Source organism: Poeciliopsis prolifica, unplaced genomic scaffold, assembly GCF_027474105.1.
Source record: "Poeciliopsis prolifica strain line A6 unplaced genomic scaffold, Auburn_PproV2 SCAFFOLD037, whole genome shotgun sequence".
NCBI classification, from domain to species: domain Eukaryota; kingdom Metazoa; phylum Chordata; class Actinopteri; order Cyprinodontiformes; family Poeciliidae; genus Poeciliopsis; species Poeciliopsis prolifica.
In genome coordinates, this window is record NW_026562412.1 from 5,796,021 (window position 1) to 5,808,672 (window position 12,652).

Consider the following 12,652-nt stretch of genomic DNA (forward strand, 5'->3'; position numbering starts at 1 on the left):
CCCTGTCTTAACTGCAAAAAGCAATAAAAATGGCAAACATTGGGACAGAAACTACAGAGTTGTGCTGTGAACAAAAACATTTCAATGTTTCTATAATAAAGGTTGAGGCGTTTATCAGATCTGTGTTACACACCGATCATCTGACAGTTTGTTTTCTGCGCTCCAGCCACCCCATCACAGATTCTCTGCTTTCCTGCTTTTAGTATTTATTCAGAAACACTCAGCGGAGCCATCAGTCACACTCACTGTGGGAGCGCTGCCACTGAGCATTTTCTAATCTCTTAGTATTCATAAAAAGGTTAGAGGGCCATAAATGCATCACTGAAATGCACAAATTCCCTCCTATTTTTATCTGCCGTTCGAGGCTCATTTTAGAAATGATGCGAGGGAATGCGAGACAGCTGCAGCTCCAACCTGAACTCTGTGAAGACTTAATTACATTATCGAGTCAAACTCTGAACATCAAATGAAACAATCGGACTGTTATTGATCACTGCAGTTCAGATTAAAATGGTTAGCAGTGAGAGTAATGACTTGAGGGGAAGAGCTAATGTCAGACAGCAAAGCTCTTCAGTGAGGTTGTAAAACACTTCATTTAATCAGCCTCGTCTTTCCCCTCCTGTTTGTGCTGCTGCAACAGTTTTTCTCGGTGATGGGTGTCGACGGGTCTTTCTCCTCCAGAAACAGTCTGCTTTGCGGAGACTGTCAGCTTCAGCCGGTGTGGCTGATCGCAGCTCTGCCAGGCGGCATGCCAGGCCCAGCGGCTGCAGATTTAAGCTGGAGGCGGTTCGTTCTGTTTACAGCTCAGATTAGCACCAATCTGTTCCACCATCCCACAGCTGTCACCCCGCAAACTCCAGAGCAGACAGAAAAATGAGACTGGGACCCAGAAACCGGCGGTAGCATCACATCCAGCCTGTCTGAGCGAGATTTACGTTCTGAAAGCGGTTCAGCGCTAATCAGACTGAATGTTTGTCTTTGTTTGAAGGACTGGGCTTTTTACACTCATTGTTTGTTTCGTAATCTATTGTTTCAGATACATGAGGATTTCTGAAGCCTGCTGTGACTGATGCTCTGAGGCTTTCTAGATGAAATGTTCTGGAAAGCTTCAGTAAGAGAATAAATCACCTAAAACACATGTCTATATTGATTACCCTGCTTTTCTCCACTGTTTTATAATCCTAGAGTTTGTCATAAGAGGCAATATAAGACGTCTGAGGATCATCACAACTCTTAAATGTGTCAGACAATGTTTTGGAGGCGATTACTCTGCTTCCTGGAAAAAAGCGCCGTAATCGCCTCCTACGGTCAGTCTTGTGGTCTAAAAATATTCTCATCCAACTTCTTACAACATTGTTCTTGTTGGATTTAGACAGAAAGAAACCCAGGAGTTGTCTTTTGGTGTTTTTTTGAGACCTGGTCTTAGTTGCAGCTTCCTCACCGGAGAGCCAAATTCAGTGGAAGATTTTTGTTGTTTTGTTCATTTATTTAAATTGTCTTCCAGTTCAGTGTTAAATGTGAATCAGATTTTAATTTATTGGTCCTTGAGAGTGTGTTCTGGTATTTTTATGCCATTATTACCATTTTATATTGTATAAACTGGAGGTTTCTGTGCCTCCACCATCAGTTTCAGCCCTGCAGAAATGATGCCAATCACTGTGATCTGGAGCACCAGTTCTGGTTCTCACAGCGGTTTGGATCCCATAAGCTCAAGTATTTTTCACTTATATTCTTGTTGACATTGTGACCTTTTGCCCTCTGCAGGTCCTGCGATCCCTGTTGGCGTGGACGTCCAGGTGGAGAGCTTAGACAGCATCTCTGAAGTTGACATGGTATGAGTTGTTTTCCAGATTATTAGAGATTATACAATAAATCATTTAATTGCATGACAATTGGAAAGAAACTCAATAACTTTCGTTTGGTTGATTTATTTTTGTTTTTCTCTCGTTTTACCAAAAACTGAATGATAAAAGTCTTAAGTCTGGTGCTTTGGTCCCAGCTATCCCTGTTTTTGCTTACAGAGATTTTATGATTAATTTTATTTGTTGTTTCTGTTGTTTTCTTTACTTATTTTGAATATTTCAAATGTCTTTCATTGTTTAATTTTTAATGTTGAGTTTATTGATAATTGAGAATCTTGCGTTATGATGCCATTATTGATATTATATCGCTAGAAAACAACAATATTATCATTTATCGCAATATGTTCTGAGACAATTTATTGTAAACAGGATTTTATAGTTTTGAATAAGTTTGAATTTAAGGACAGTTTTGTTGGAGAATCTCCACCGTTGTTGCTCATGTTGGGCTTGAACTCCACCCTGTGGTCCCACCAGGACTTCACCATGACGCTGTACCTCCGCCACTACTGGAAGGACGAGCGCCTGTCGTTCTCCAGCAGCACAAACAAGAGCATGACCTTCGATGGCCGCTTGGTGAAGAAGATCTGGGTCCCGGACGTCTTCTTCGTCCACTCCAAGAGGTCCTTCATCCACGACACGACGACAGACAACATTATGCTGCGTGTGTTTCCGGACGGACATGTCCTCTACAGTTTAAGGTCAGTGATGTTTTAATTTAGAGATCAGAAAGTGGATTTGTGGAGGACGAGTTTTGCGCAAAGTTTGCAGACGTTTAGCGCCTCATAACAGGAAAGTAATTCAGATTTCACAAATTTTACACAATGTTCACACAACAAACAACCTCTACCTTATTTTGGTCAAGTTTTTCTGTAGTTGGTCGTGTACATTTCTGCACAACAATGTTTTTCCATTTCCTTTAATAGTTTACTTCATCCAGAGGCATCTAAACATTTCTTTTTCATTTAAACTGAAGATGTTTGAATCTATTCCTGTAGTTTATTTTATTTTATTTTATTTTATTTTATTTTATTTTATTTTATTTTATTACCCCTTCACTCAGAGGCAAAACAAACTAAGGTAAATATTGCTGTTAGATCTTCATTGTAAATATTAATTAACACTGAAATTCTGCAATTTGACAGCAGAAGTAAAAAGCCTGTGCATGGACCCGTGTTTCCACCAAAGTGTCTTCAGTTGTCCCAATCCTTAAGTGTTTGGTTTTGTTTGTATTTGATGAATTATTAACGTTCTTGTCTTGCCATATTTGGTTAATTTCTCTGTTTATTGTTGCTGTTTTGGTCCTGCATTTAGGTGCTTCATTTCTTTATGTTTCGTCTCATATTTCATTTTTGTTATGTCCCTCATGCCAAAATTTATTTCTCTTAGTTCAGTATTTATTTTTCCTTTGGTTTTTGGTTTGTTTGAGCTTCTTTTGTGGTAAAACGCTCACAGGTTTCCTTTGTTCAATACCAGATTGTTTTATTCTCTGTTTTTGCAAGACCTGAAAATTTCTTTTCGCAGCATTTGACCATTTAACACATTTTTTTACATTTGTAATCTAATTTTCTGCGTACACTTTATTCCTTGCATATTTGATCTCTTATTGTTCGTCAGAGCTACATTTAGGATTTTGTAGTTTGAGTGGTACATAAACCCTTCTGGCTCATAAAATAACAGTGGAAGAGACTTGTTTTAATTGTCATAACATTCATAGCATAATAATGATATATTTATTACGTTAAATTTATTTGCTTTGGTTTCAGAAAACATTTCTAGACTCCACTGTTGTTGATTTTAGGAACCATCTATCTAAATTAAAATTTTAAATTCAGTTTTGATTTTCGGTCCAGATTTAAGGTTTTCTGCATCAAAAAAACTTTAAATCAATAAGGCATATTGAGGTTGTATATACAGCCTCAATATGCCTTCGTGACTCACAGGACCCGTCAAAATGAGGCTGATTTTCTGATGAGGCTGATTTTCTGAGATTGCAGAAAATTTGTGAAGAAAACTTTTTTCCAATTTTGAAGCAATCGTGATGCTGCGTTGCTTTTAGTCCACACTGGAAATGGTTTTCTCCTTATTTCTGAGCTTCTCATGTGCACTCTCACTACATCCATCATGTAAGCTAGGCATGCTGCCAGAATGAAAACAAATCTGTAAAATTTTTCTGCAGAAAATTTGCTGCATTTCTCCAAGAGACTGAACATGTTTTGTCTGCATGATGGTTTTCATCTGATGTAGGCAATGTTGAAACCACAGAAGCAGCTGAAAAGAGTGAAGATTTTACTCTAACATTCAGAGTTCATGTTTTTTTAAAAGGAAGTGAATTCAAGCAAATCTGTTAATATTCAGTAAGCCTTTCCAGGTTCTTATTTAACCACATTTGATGTGTTCTGGGTCTGATCTTGACACAAGATGTTTGTGCATGAGCTGCTTCTCATTCTTAACTTTCTAAAAGAACCGTAAAATAATCGGTAGATGGGAGCAAAACAAAGCAATGCTACATGGTTGAAACGCACTTCTTCACTGGGAACTTGTTGCAGAAACAAACTGTGACATTTCTGAGTTCATGGAGAGCAGAAGGTTTCACTTTAATTTGAGAACTTGCTGTAACTAACATCTGCTTCCTTTTTGGATCTAAGAGCAGCTGTGGGTGTTTTTAGTTCTACAGGAACCAGGACTGCACATTAATATTCATATTTTAATGAATGAAATAATATGGCAGATGTCACAACAAAACAGGTTGCACTTCTGCAGTTTAGAAAGTATTATAAATGAGCTGCAACCCTGAAAAGTTTACTTGTTCCCTCTGAACGTCTGCAGCAAACAAAGCTTCTGTTTAATATTTCAGCAACATGAAACATCTGCAGACGAGGAGGCGAGTCACGTCGCGGCTCAGACGTGTTCGGAGTTATGGCTTCAGTTTCTGCTATCGGGTTTTAACAAGCTGTGGATGTTAACACTAACTCGCTCCAGCGGTGCACAGAATATGTCTGGTAATTTATATTATTAGACATGTACTGTGAAAACCATCAGAGTTGTTTGTTTTTGATGGGTTCATGGTTTTATTACACATAAAAAACAATCCTCTGAGTGGAGGAGTAGAGCCGTTTGATTCCTCTTTGTTTTTAGGTTTTTCTTAAGTTCTTTAAAGTCTGGAGGAAATGCTGCTTATATTTAATCTGGGATCCTTTTAATATACATCCAGCAGCTACTTAGCAATCAATACCTGTTAAAATATTTAAAGGAAACCTATTATAGTTCTTTGAAGAGGTTAGGATAGGTCTGTGGGTTATACAAAAAATATTCATTGCTTTTTTTTGTTTGTTTTTGCAGAAAATTATTCCAAGATAATGAGATTTTAGTTTGCTCTGTTCTCCTTTCAGAATGAGCTGATTTAAGGTCTGTGCCTTTAAATTCAAATAAGCTGCTGCTATAACTCAAACGTTTGCACTTGCATGTGAAAATGGCTGCAAACATGTGAGCAGTTATAACTGCTCACTAATATTTTTGAAAAGCATTAGTGAAGTCTCCTGCACAACCAACACGAATGCAGCAAGCGGTTTTTGGATGGTAAGTCAACATCAAAACCCTTGACCTTTCCAGCAGCCATTGTGCATACAGCAGTAAAACCAGCTGACCACATTTACTGGGGCTCCTCTTGGGTTGCCAGTGCAAATCGATAGTGCCTCAGCAATCTAGAGGTTTTTGAAATAGCTAATTTTCCAGAACTTGATTGTTTCAAATACACTTTTTAGACTTTATTTTTAGAGTATCGCCTAAAAAGTGTGCTTCTAGAGAAAACTTCTAAGAGTAAACTTTCAAAAGTGTGTTTGAATCAAAGCCGTGTTTGTATCCTATGTCTGACTTCATGACGCATGCTTCAGACAGACCCTGAACTTTAAGTTTTTATTTGATGTAAACTAAATGACTTGAGTAAGACTGACTCATTTTAAACATGCTTAATAAATTCAGTAAAAAAAAATAAATTGATCTGAATGATTTTAATATATGGAGTTGGATAAACTTAGTAAACTGAGTTGAATGAATATAAAAACTTAAGGTGGATAAACTTAATTGAATTATTGTTACCAAATGAATCAATTCAATTAAGCTGGTTCAGCTACTTTCTTTTTCCAGGCTTGGCTAGGGTTACTAGGTAATGGCAGTGCGACTTTGTAATCTGAAAGCTTTAAAACGATTCATTTTCCAGACTCCAAAAATATTAATTTAACAAAAAACGTCTTTTAAGCACTCAGACTATTTTTAGAAGCAGTTGACACCCAAACGGAAGTACTGAAGACACATAAAATGCAAATTTTAAGTATTACAATTACTTTAACACTAATTGTAAATAAGCCAATCACGTAGCAGCGACTCAAAACATTCACAGATGGCGTGGTGAAGTTCAAAATGAGCATCATAAAGGGGAAAACGGAGGAGACTTGGAACCTTTAATTGTGGAGCTGCTGTAGAAACTGGAGGAGTGTTTCAGAAACAGCCGACCTGCTTAATTAAACCTCCGCCGTCACCAGAGATACATCCAACTGAGCACCTTTGGGATGTGGTGGAACAGCCAGCAAATCTGCAGCCACTGGTTTTATGTTGGCATGAACTGAAATCTCAGAGGTGTGTCAAGCATCTCATTGAATCTTTGCCACAAAGAATGAAGAAAGTTATGAAGCAAAAGTCTGTAGCTTAAAATTTGGCTGGTGGGTGAAGATGAGTTGTCATCTTCGATAGGAAATGTTCTCCTCTGGATTCAAATGAGTGATTTGCTCGTAAACGTTTAAAGCCTTTAGTGACTGCTCAGCTTATACAACAAGGCAAAGAAGTAAAGGAACATTTGATTTTAGTGATTCTGAACAAATCAATTTTGTGTGGATAGATACTCAAAACATTCTGTGTTAACCTTGAGTACCTTGAAAGGCCTTTCAGAACACAAGTAAAATATTTCTGAACTTTTTTTGTTAACTTTTTATCGGATTACGGAAAAACTAAAACACTGCAAAAGTGTTAATATCCTTGAATCGTTCCAGGTTTGTTCATCTTTCAGCCACTTCTGTCATGGTTTAATGTGACAGACCAACACAAAGTTGTGCATTTGTGAATGGGATGCATGGCTTAACTTAAATTTTTTTTACACAAAAATCTGAAAAGTGTGGCTTGTAGCGACAGTGTTTGCTACAGCTGCTGGGGTTTTGGTATGAGTCTACTTATTTAGCACATAATTGACTGAAATTTTCTGTTGTTATTTGGATGATATTTGAAACTCAGAATATAAGGAACAGATTCATAATCTGATTTACAGATGGACTTTGTCTAGGCCAGGAGTCTGCAACCTTTATAACCCGAAGAACCATTTTGTCCTTAGGACAGACAAATAAACAAACACTCAAACAAACAAAAAAATACCCTTTTTAGGGTCACAACTGGTATATAACTTTTTAAACCTCTTATAAATGTAGACAAATATCTACAAATATCAACTTTTCTAAAACTACATCTTTTACCATTGCAGCTCTATTTTTAGGATTTAAAATAAAGATGGACATAATATTTTGAAAAAAAGAGGATGATAAATAAATATTTATTTATTTCTTATTTGTAAATTTTTTTGCAGGGTAGAAAAAAACAAAAAAGCACATAGATTCCAATCCAATAAGAAGAAAAACAGATATATAAAAATATTCTTAGGTCTTTTAGTGTTATTATTTGTAGAAATTCACAGAGAAGTTGCAGGAACATAATTTTAAAAACCTGCATTTGTTAATACATCTATAATTAAAAGATAAGCTTTTCTTAAACTATTTTTTAGCCAAGTTATTGCAGACTGTTACCTAAGTTTAGATTGTCTGCCATCTCTTTCCGTTTTTATGTGTTGGATTGAACCCTGATGTTCAAAGATTGGAGAATCTCTTTTTAACCAAAAGGTGCTTTAAGCTTCTCCACAGCTTCCTCCCTGACCTCTCCGCTGTACTCCCTGGACTTTATGATTCTGTTTCTTCACCGATGTTTTCTGACATAAAGAAAGAGAAAAGAGAAAGCCTGGTTTACAGAGCAGAGGTGAAAGCGAGTGGTGGTTTCGCCACAGGAAGTTAGGATTAAACATAAAGAGAAAGGTCTACAAAGGTTCAGGCTTTTGGAGATATGGATGAGCAATGAGAAATATTTCTGTGAAACAGCGATGAAGGACACATTGGAGTGTCTGCAGTTTAAAAGTGAGAATGATTCAGAAAACCTGAGGTAATTAGTGTGCAGAAACGTCCTGAGGCAGCCCTGCAGGAGGAACCGTCTTCTCAGGCGGAGGATCCTCAGAGAAAAGGTCCAGAAATGAAACGTGAAGCTGCACTTCACAAAACAGCTGAATAAAACCACAATATTACAGAAATAAACTCTTCCCAGAGCCATCCACTCCGACACAAATCATCCTGTTTAATGAAAGATTTCAGGGGAAAGTAACTTCATTCAAGTTGATCAGTTTAGGTGGATTCCATAAAACAAGTTATTTATTTGAAAGGGTTGAGGAATCTGGATTGCAAAGGCGTTTCTCCATTTCTGCTCGAGCGAACCGAAGAAAACATTTAAAATATTTATACAGCTGATTTCACTGGTGAAAAATAAAATGTGCTCTGATGACACCATGTTTCTTCAGCAGGCTTAGAAATAAAACGCTTTTGTTTTTGTTAAGGCATAAAAAATAAATCTGATGAGAATGACACTTCAGATAAATGTAAGAATTTTGCTTAAAGTCTGAACCAAATGTCTTATTTGCATCACAACTTATGATGTCAAAAGGTCTGCAGATTAACTAAACAAGTTATTTTAGTTTTATAATACTTAAATGTAACTTGTTTTATTTTGTGCCATTTGCAAAGTGCATTTTTCCGCTGCATTAAACCCGCAGAGGTTTCCGCGCGCAATAGCGCACCGGCATTCAGCTTCCCAGTTGCCATCGTAACAGTTGTTATGGGAACGCATCCACAGGTTATCTACCTGTGAAGGGGGGTCTGGGGGGAAACGGTGTGATGACGCGTCAGGTTCGGTTTCTCCGCTGCTCCGGTTCGGTTCGGAGCCTCCAGCTGCCCCGCTGCGTGTCGGGAAATCTGTCCCAGTTCCGCGCAGGCTGTTCTGGCTGCATCGGGTCCCGACAGGCGGCAGGAATCAGATGAGTTAAAGATCAATAAGTGGCAAAGCGATGAGCCGAGCGTGAAAAATCTGCTGAATATTAATTTCATCTTGTCAGGATTTAACTTCAGAGAGACGAACAGCGGGACTCCATCCGTTCGCTGATCCTCTGCTTCAGTGTTGCTGCTGAGACTTTTATTAACTAAACGTGTTTCCAGCTGAGTGGGAACTGGTGCACTTTGAGCGACTGGGGGAAAGCGCCCCCTATGGGACAATTAGAGTAATGCATTAAATGATCTTCGAAAGTAACAAATTAAAAAATAAAACATTTTTGTCGTGTCGTTGTTTCACTTCGGTTCATTTCACATTTCATTTTAGTAGGAATTTATGTGAAATTATTTAGGATTGTAAGTTATATGATATAAAAGTTGTTTGTAAAATTTGTGGTTATGATGTGACAAAATATTCAGAAAGGTCAAGAAATATAATTTTTTGGGGGGATATTCTGATGTTTGCATCTGCATATAAAGTTTCTCTGAGATTTTGCCTCCTGCCTGAGTTTCTGCTGCTGTTTGTGTCCGTGCAGAGTGACGGTGACGGCGGCGTGCAACATGGACTTCAGCCGATTCCCTCTGGACTCTCAGACCTGCTCGCTGGAGCTGGAGAGCTGTGAGTAAACGGGTTCGATTCTGACACTCTGCAGATGAAACATGACTTTAATTATCAGAGCACAGCGAGAGAAAAATGGCCTTCATTTCAAGATCAACAACGCAGTTAAGTGCTTTTCTGCTAAACTCGACGTGGAGTCAAAGCAACAAGATCTTTTGACAACAAAAAGGTGAAAAAATGGAACCCTTGAATCCTATTTAATTTGTTTCAATTTGCATTTTAAAGCAATTTTCTCTGTTAAAAAACAAAATTAACAGCACTTATTCCAACTCACTCAACCTCAAATCATTCATAATAATCAAAATCAGTTTCTTCTGGCACAATAGGTTTGTTTTTGATTAACATTTTTTATTGTTTAATCTATTAAAACATAAATAATAATTAGCTGTGAATTGATCACCTGTAGCTGAAATGATTGAGATGACAGAGAGGTGAAGGTTTGTTTGTGAAAGTAGAAACTGTTTTCAATTCAACGCACAAGAGGAAATGTAACTTATAAATGTTGCTTTAAAGGTGGAGCTTTTAGAAAAATACATTTTTACATATTTGTTAAAACTGTTACAATATCAAATAGGAAGTTTATGAAAAGATCAAGCTCCTCTGCTTCCTCTCTATGTCTGAAGGATTACAGTTCTCAGTCAAAAGCAACCAATCAGAGCCAGGAGGCAAGTCTTAGTGCTGCCAATCATGCTTGTGTGTGCTCTGCTCACACACTCCTCCACGTAGCGCTTTCTGTTCTTCAAGCCCAAGATTTCCAGTGTGCTGAGGTGTGCTAATGGAGGAGAAACAAGCTAATATCACAGGAAAACTGATCATCAAAGCCTTCCAGACCGAACGGTCAAGTTTACTGCACCGTAACTCTGCGACACTTTGCGCTATCTGAAAAATTCCCACGGTTTCTGAATGGGGAGAATTAACCTAAAGGATACTCTTTTCAAGGTGAATTTCAAAACTAACTTTCCAGATATTGAAAGTTCCAGTTTTTATGGATAAATGGGTGAAAATATTTACTCACAGGACATTTAGAGAACTGCGTGCATTTAAAATAAGCAAAAATATCCAAGCAGAGATTTGAAATTTAGGTCCTAAGATTATTTATTTGTAAGTTGGGGATTAAATACGTACGTAAGCAACATTTTCCAAGTGTTACTCAACTTTCTTGAATATGCTTTGAATAAAATGTGAAAGTCAACAAAAGCATGCGACCGCTGCAACTGCATTCACAAATCCCTGCATGCCTCGTGTTCATGAATGTTTTATTGTCTTAACCTGGCTGAATTTTATCCGTCTGCCGTTTAATATTTCTCGCTGCTTGGCCGCTATTCAAATCTCGAGCACCTTCCTCTCGGCGCGTCGCTGATTATGACTTCAGGGATCCGTCGCTGGGTTTTCTCCAGCATTGGGGGATTTTGATCTGGGCCCATCACCCAAAACAACGCCCACAAGTTTCAGCAGTACTGGCATCGCTCTCATCACGGTGTTGCAGAAGAGCCGGATGAACCCGCGTTACTGTCTGCAGGCTTCCAATTAGGAAGAAATCTGTTTATAGACATTTCTGCCTGCGTTTCAAAATGTCAGGAAAATGTGCCAAAACATTGTCAGTGCACAATTCAGCAATGCTGTGTGAGTCAACAGCTTTGTTCGCTTTCACCCTCATTGCACTCCAGAGGTGAACACCTTCAGTAACGTGGAATAATATTTATGTTTTTGCTTCTTTTTTCTTTCAATCAGACTAACTGAATCAGAGCAAATACATTTTTTTTTTTAGAAAATTATATTTATTAAAGAAAAAAACCTAAACTAGACCGGTCTTACCTTGAGTAGAAAATAAAAAGTAATTGCCCCCTAACCTTATAACGGCTGTGCAAACAACTCAGTTAACAAGAACTGGCACACATTTTTTTCTCATATTCTGAAGTTAAATCAGACGAACTTTTCATATTTTAGCTTAATTGGAGTTGCCAAAATTTCCTCTATTTGCTAGATGCTAGAAAATTAATGTAAACATTATTTAGAGATGGTTTTTTTTTGTAATTTTTCTGATGGTTGGCCTCAGGGATAATAACTGGCTTTGAAACTGTAGTAAAACCTTCTGTGTTTCCTTCCTTCGGTGGGCAGACACATCTTAAGACAACAGCTCTCTGTTTCTCAGGGATCTAAAATGAATTAACTTTGCATTTTGTAATTTTTTTTGTGCTATTTGTCAACTTTTTGAGATGTCTATAAAGTGATTTGCCCGTTCCATTAATCTTGCAGTAATCTCAGTTTGACTCGTTAAACTGATCACTGCAACAACACTAAACGTTACCAAGTATTTTTGACTAGATAGAGCAAATAAACTAACTTCCAAGTCACTTTTCAGCAAGAAATAGAAGTTTTAAATAAATAATTCCTTGATATTGATTTACAAAAATACTAGTTTTGTTGGTAAATTATTGTAGCAAGAAATTTTTCTGATAAGTTCATTTATCTGGCAATAGAAGAAGTGCTTTTTTCCATCAATATTAAGGAATTATTTACTTAACACAAGCTCTTTTATCTTGCTCAAAAGTTAATTTTGAGTTATTTCAAGACTAATAAGATGTTTGCACTAGAAACTAAACCAAAAATACTTGGTAAATTTTTTTATTTTTGCAGTAAACTTATTCTTAACAGTCAATTATTGATTTCACTTTCACCTCTTCCCAAAAACCTGATCAGTTTTTCTTTTTTTAACCTTCTAATAAACTACATCACCATTTATAACATCACCTTTTGCATTTCATCAGGTTTTACCCGTCTCATATTAAAATGAGTTTAATGGTAAAAAAAGTAAAACCAATAATTTGTGACAGGATAACCTTTTCTCCAAATCATGCACAAAGACTTTTTTGTTCTGCATGGCAGGAGGCAGGAAAGAATCATAATAAGAACAGATTTTAGACTAAAAACAATTTAAAAAAATATAAGACAAATTCAACTTTGAAAGCCACAAGAATGAATATCTGACA

General features: G+C 37.1%; 1 protein-coding gene across 1 annotated transcript in view; it reads left to right on the forward strand.

Moving 5' to 3' along the window:
- gabrr2a (gamma-aminobutyric acid type A receptor subunit rho2a) overlaps positions 1–12,652 on the forward strand; it is a 35,939-nt gene that overhangs the window by 14,717 nt on the left and 8,570 nt on the right. The window contains exons 3-5 of the mRNA XM_055053139.1: positions 1,765–1,832; positions 2,337–2,560; positions 9,580–9,662. Coding sequence (XP_054909114.1) covers positions 1,765–1,832; positions 2,337–2,560; positions 9,580–9,662 — 375 coding nt within the window. The remainder of the gene's footprint in view (positions 1–1,764; positions 1,833–2,336; positions 2,561–9,579; positions 9,663–12,652) is intronic.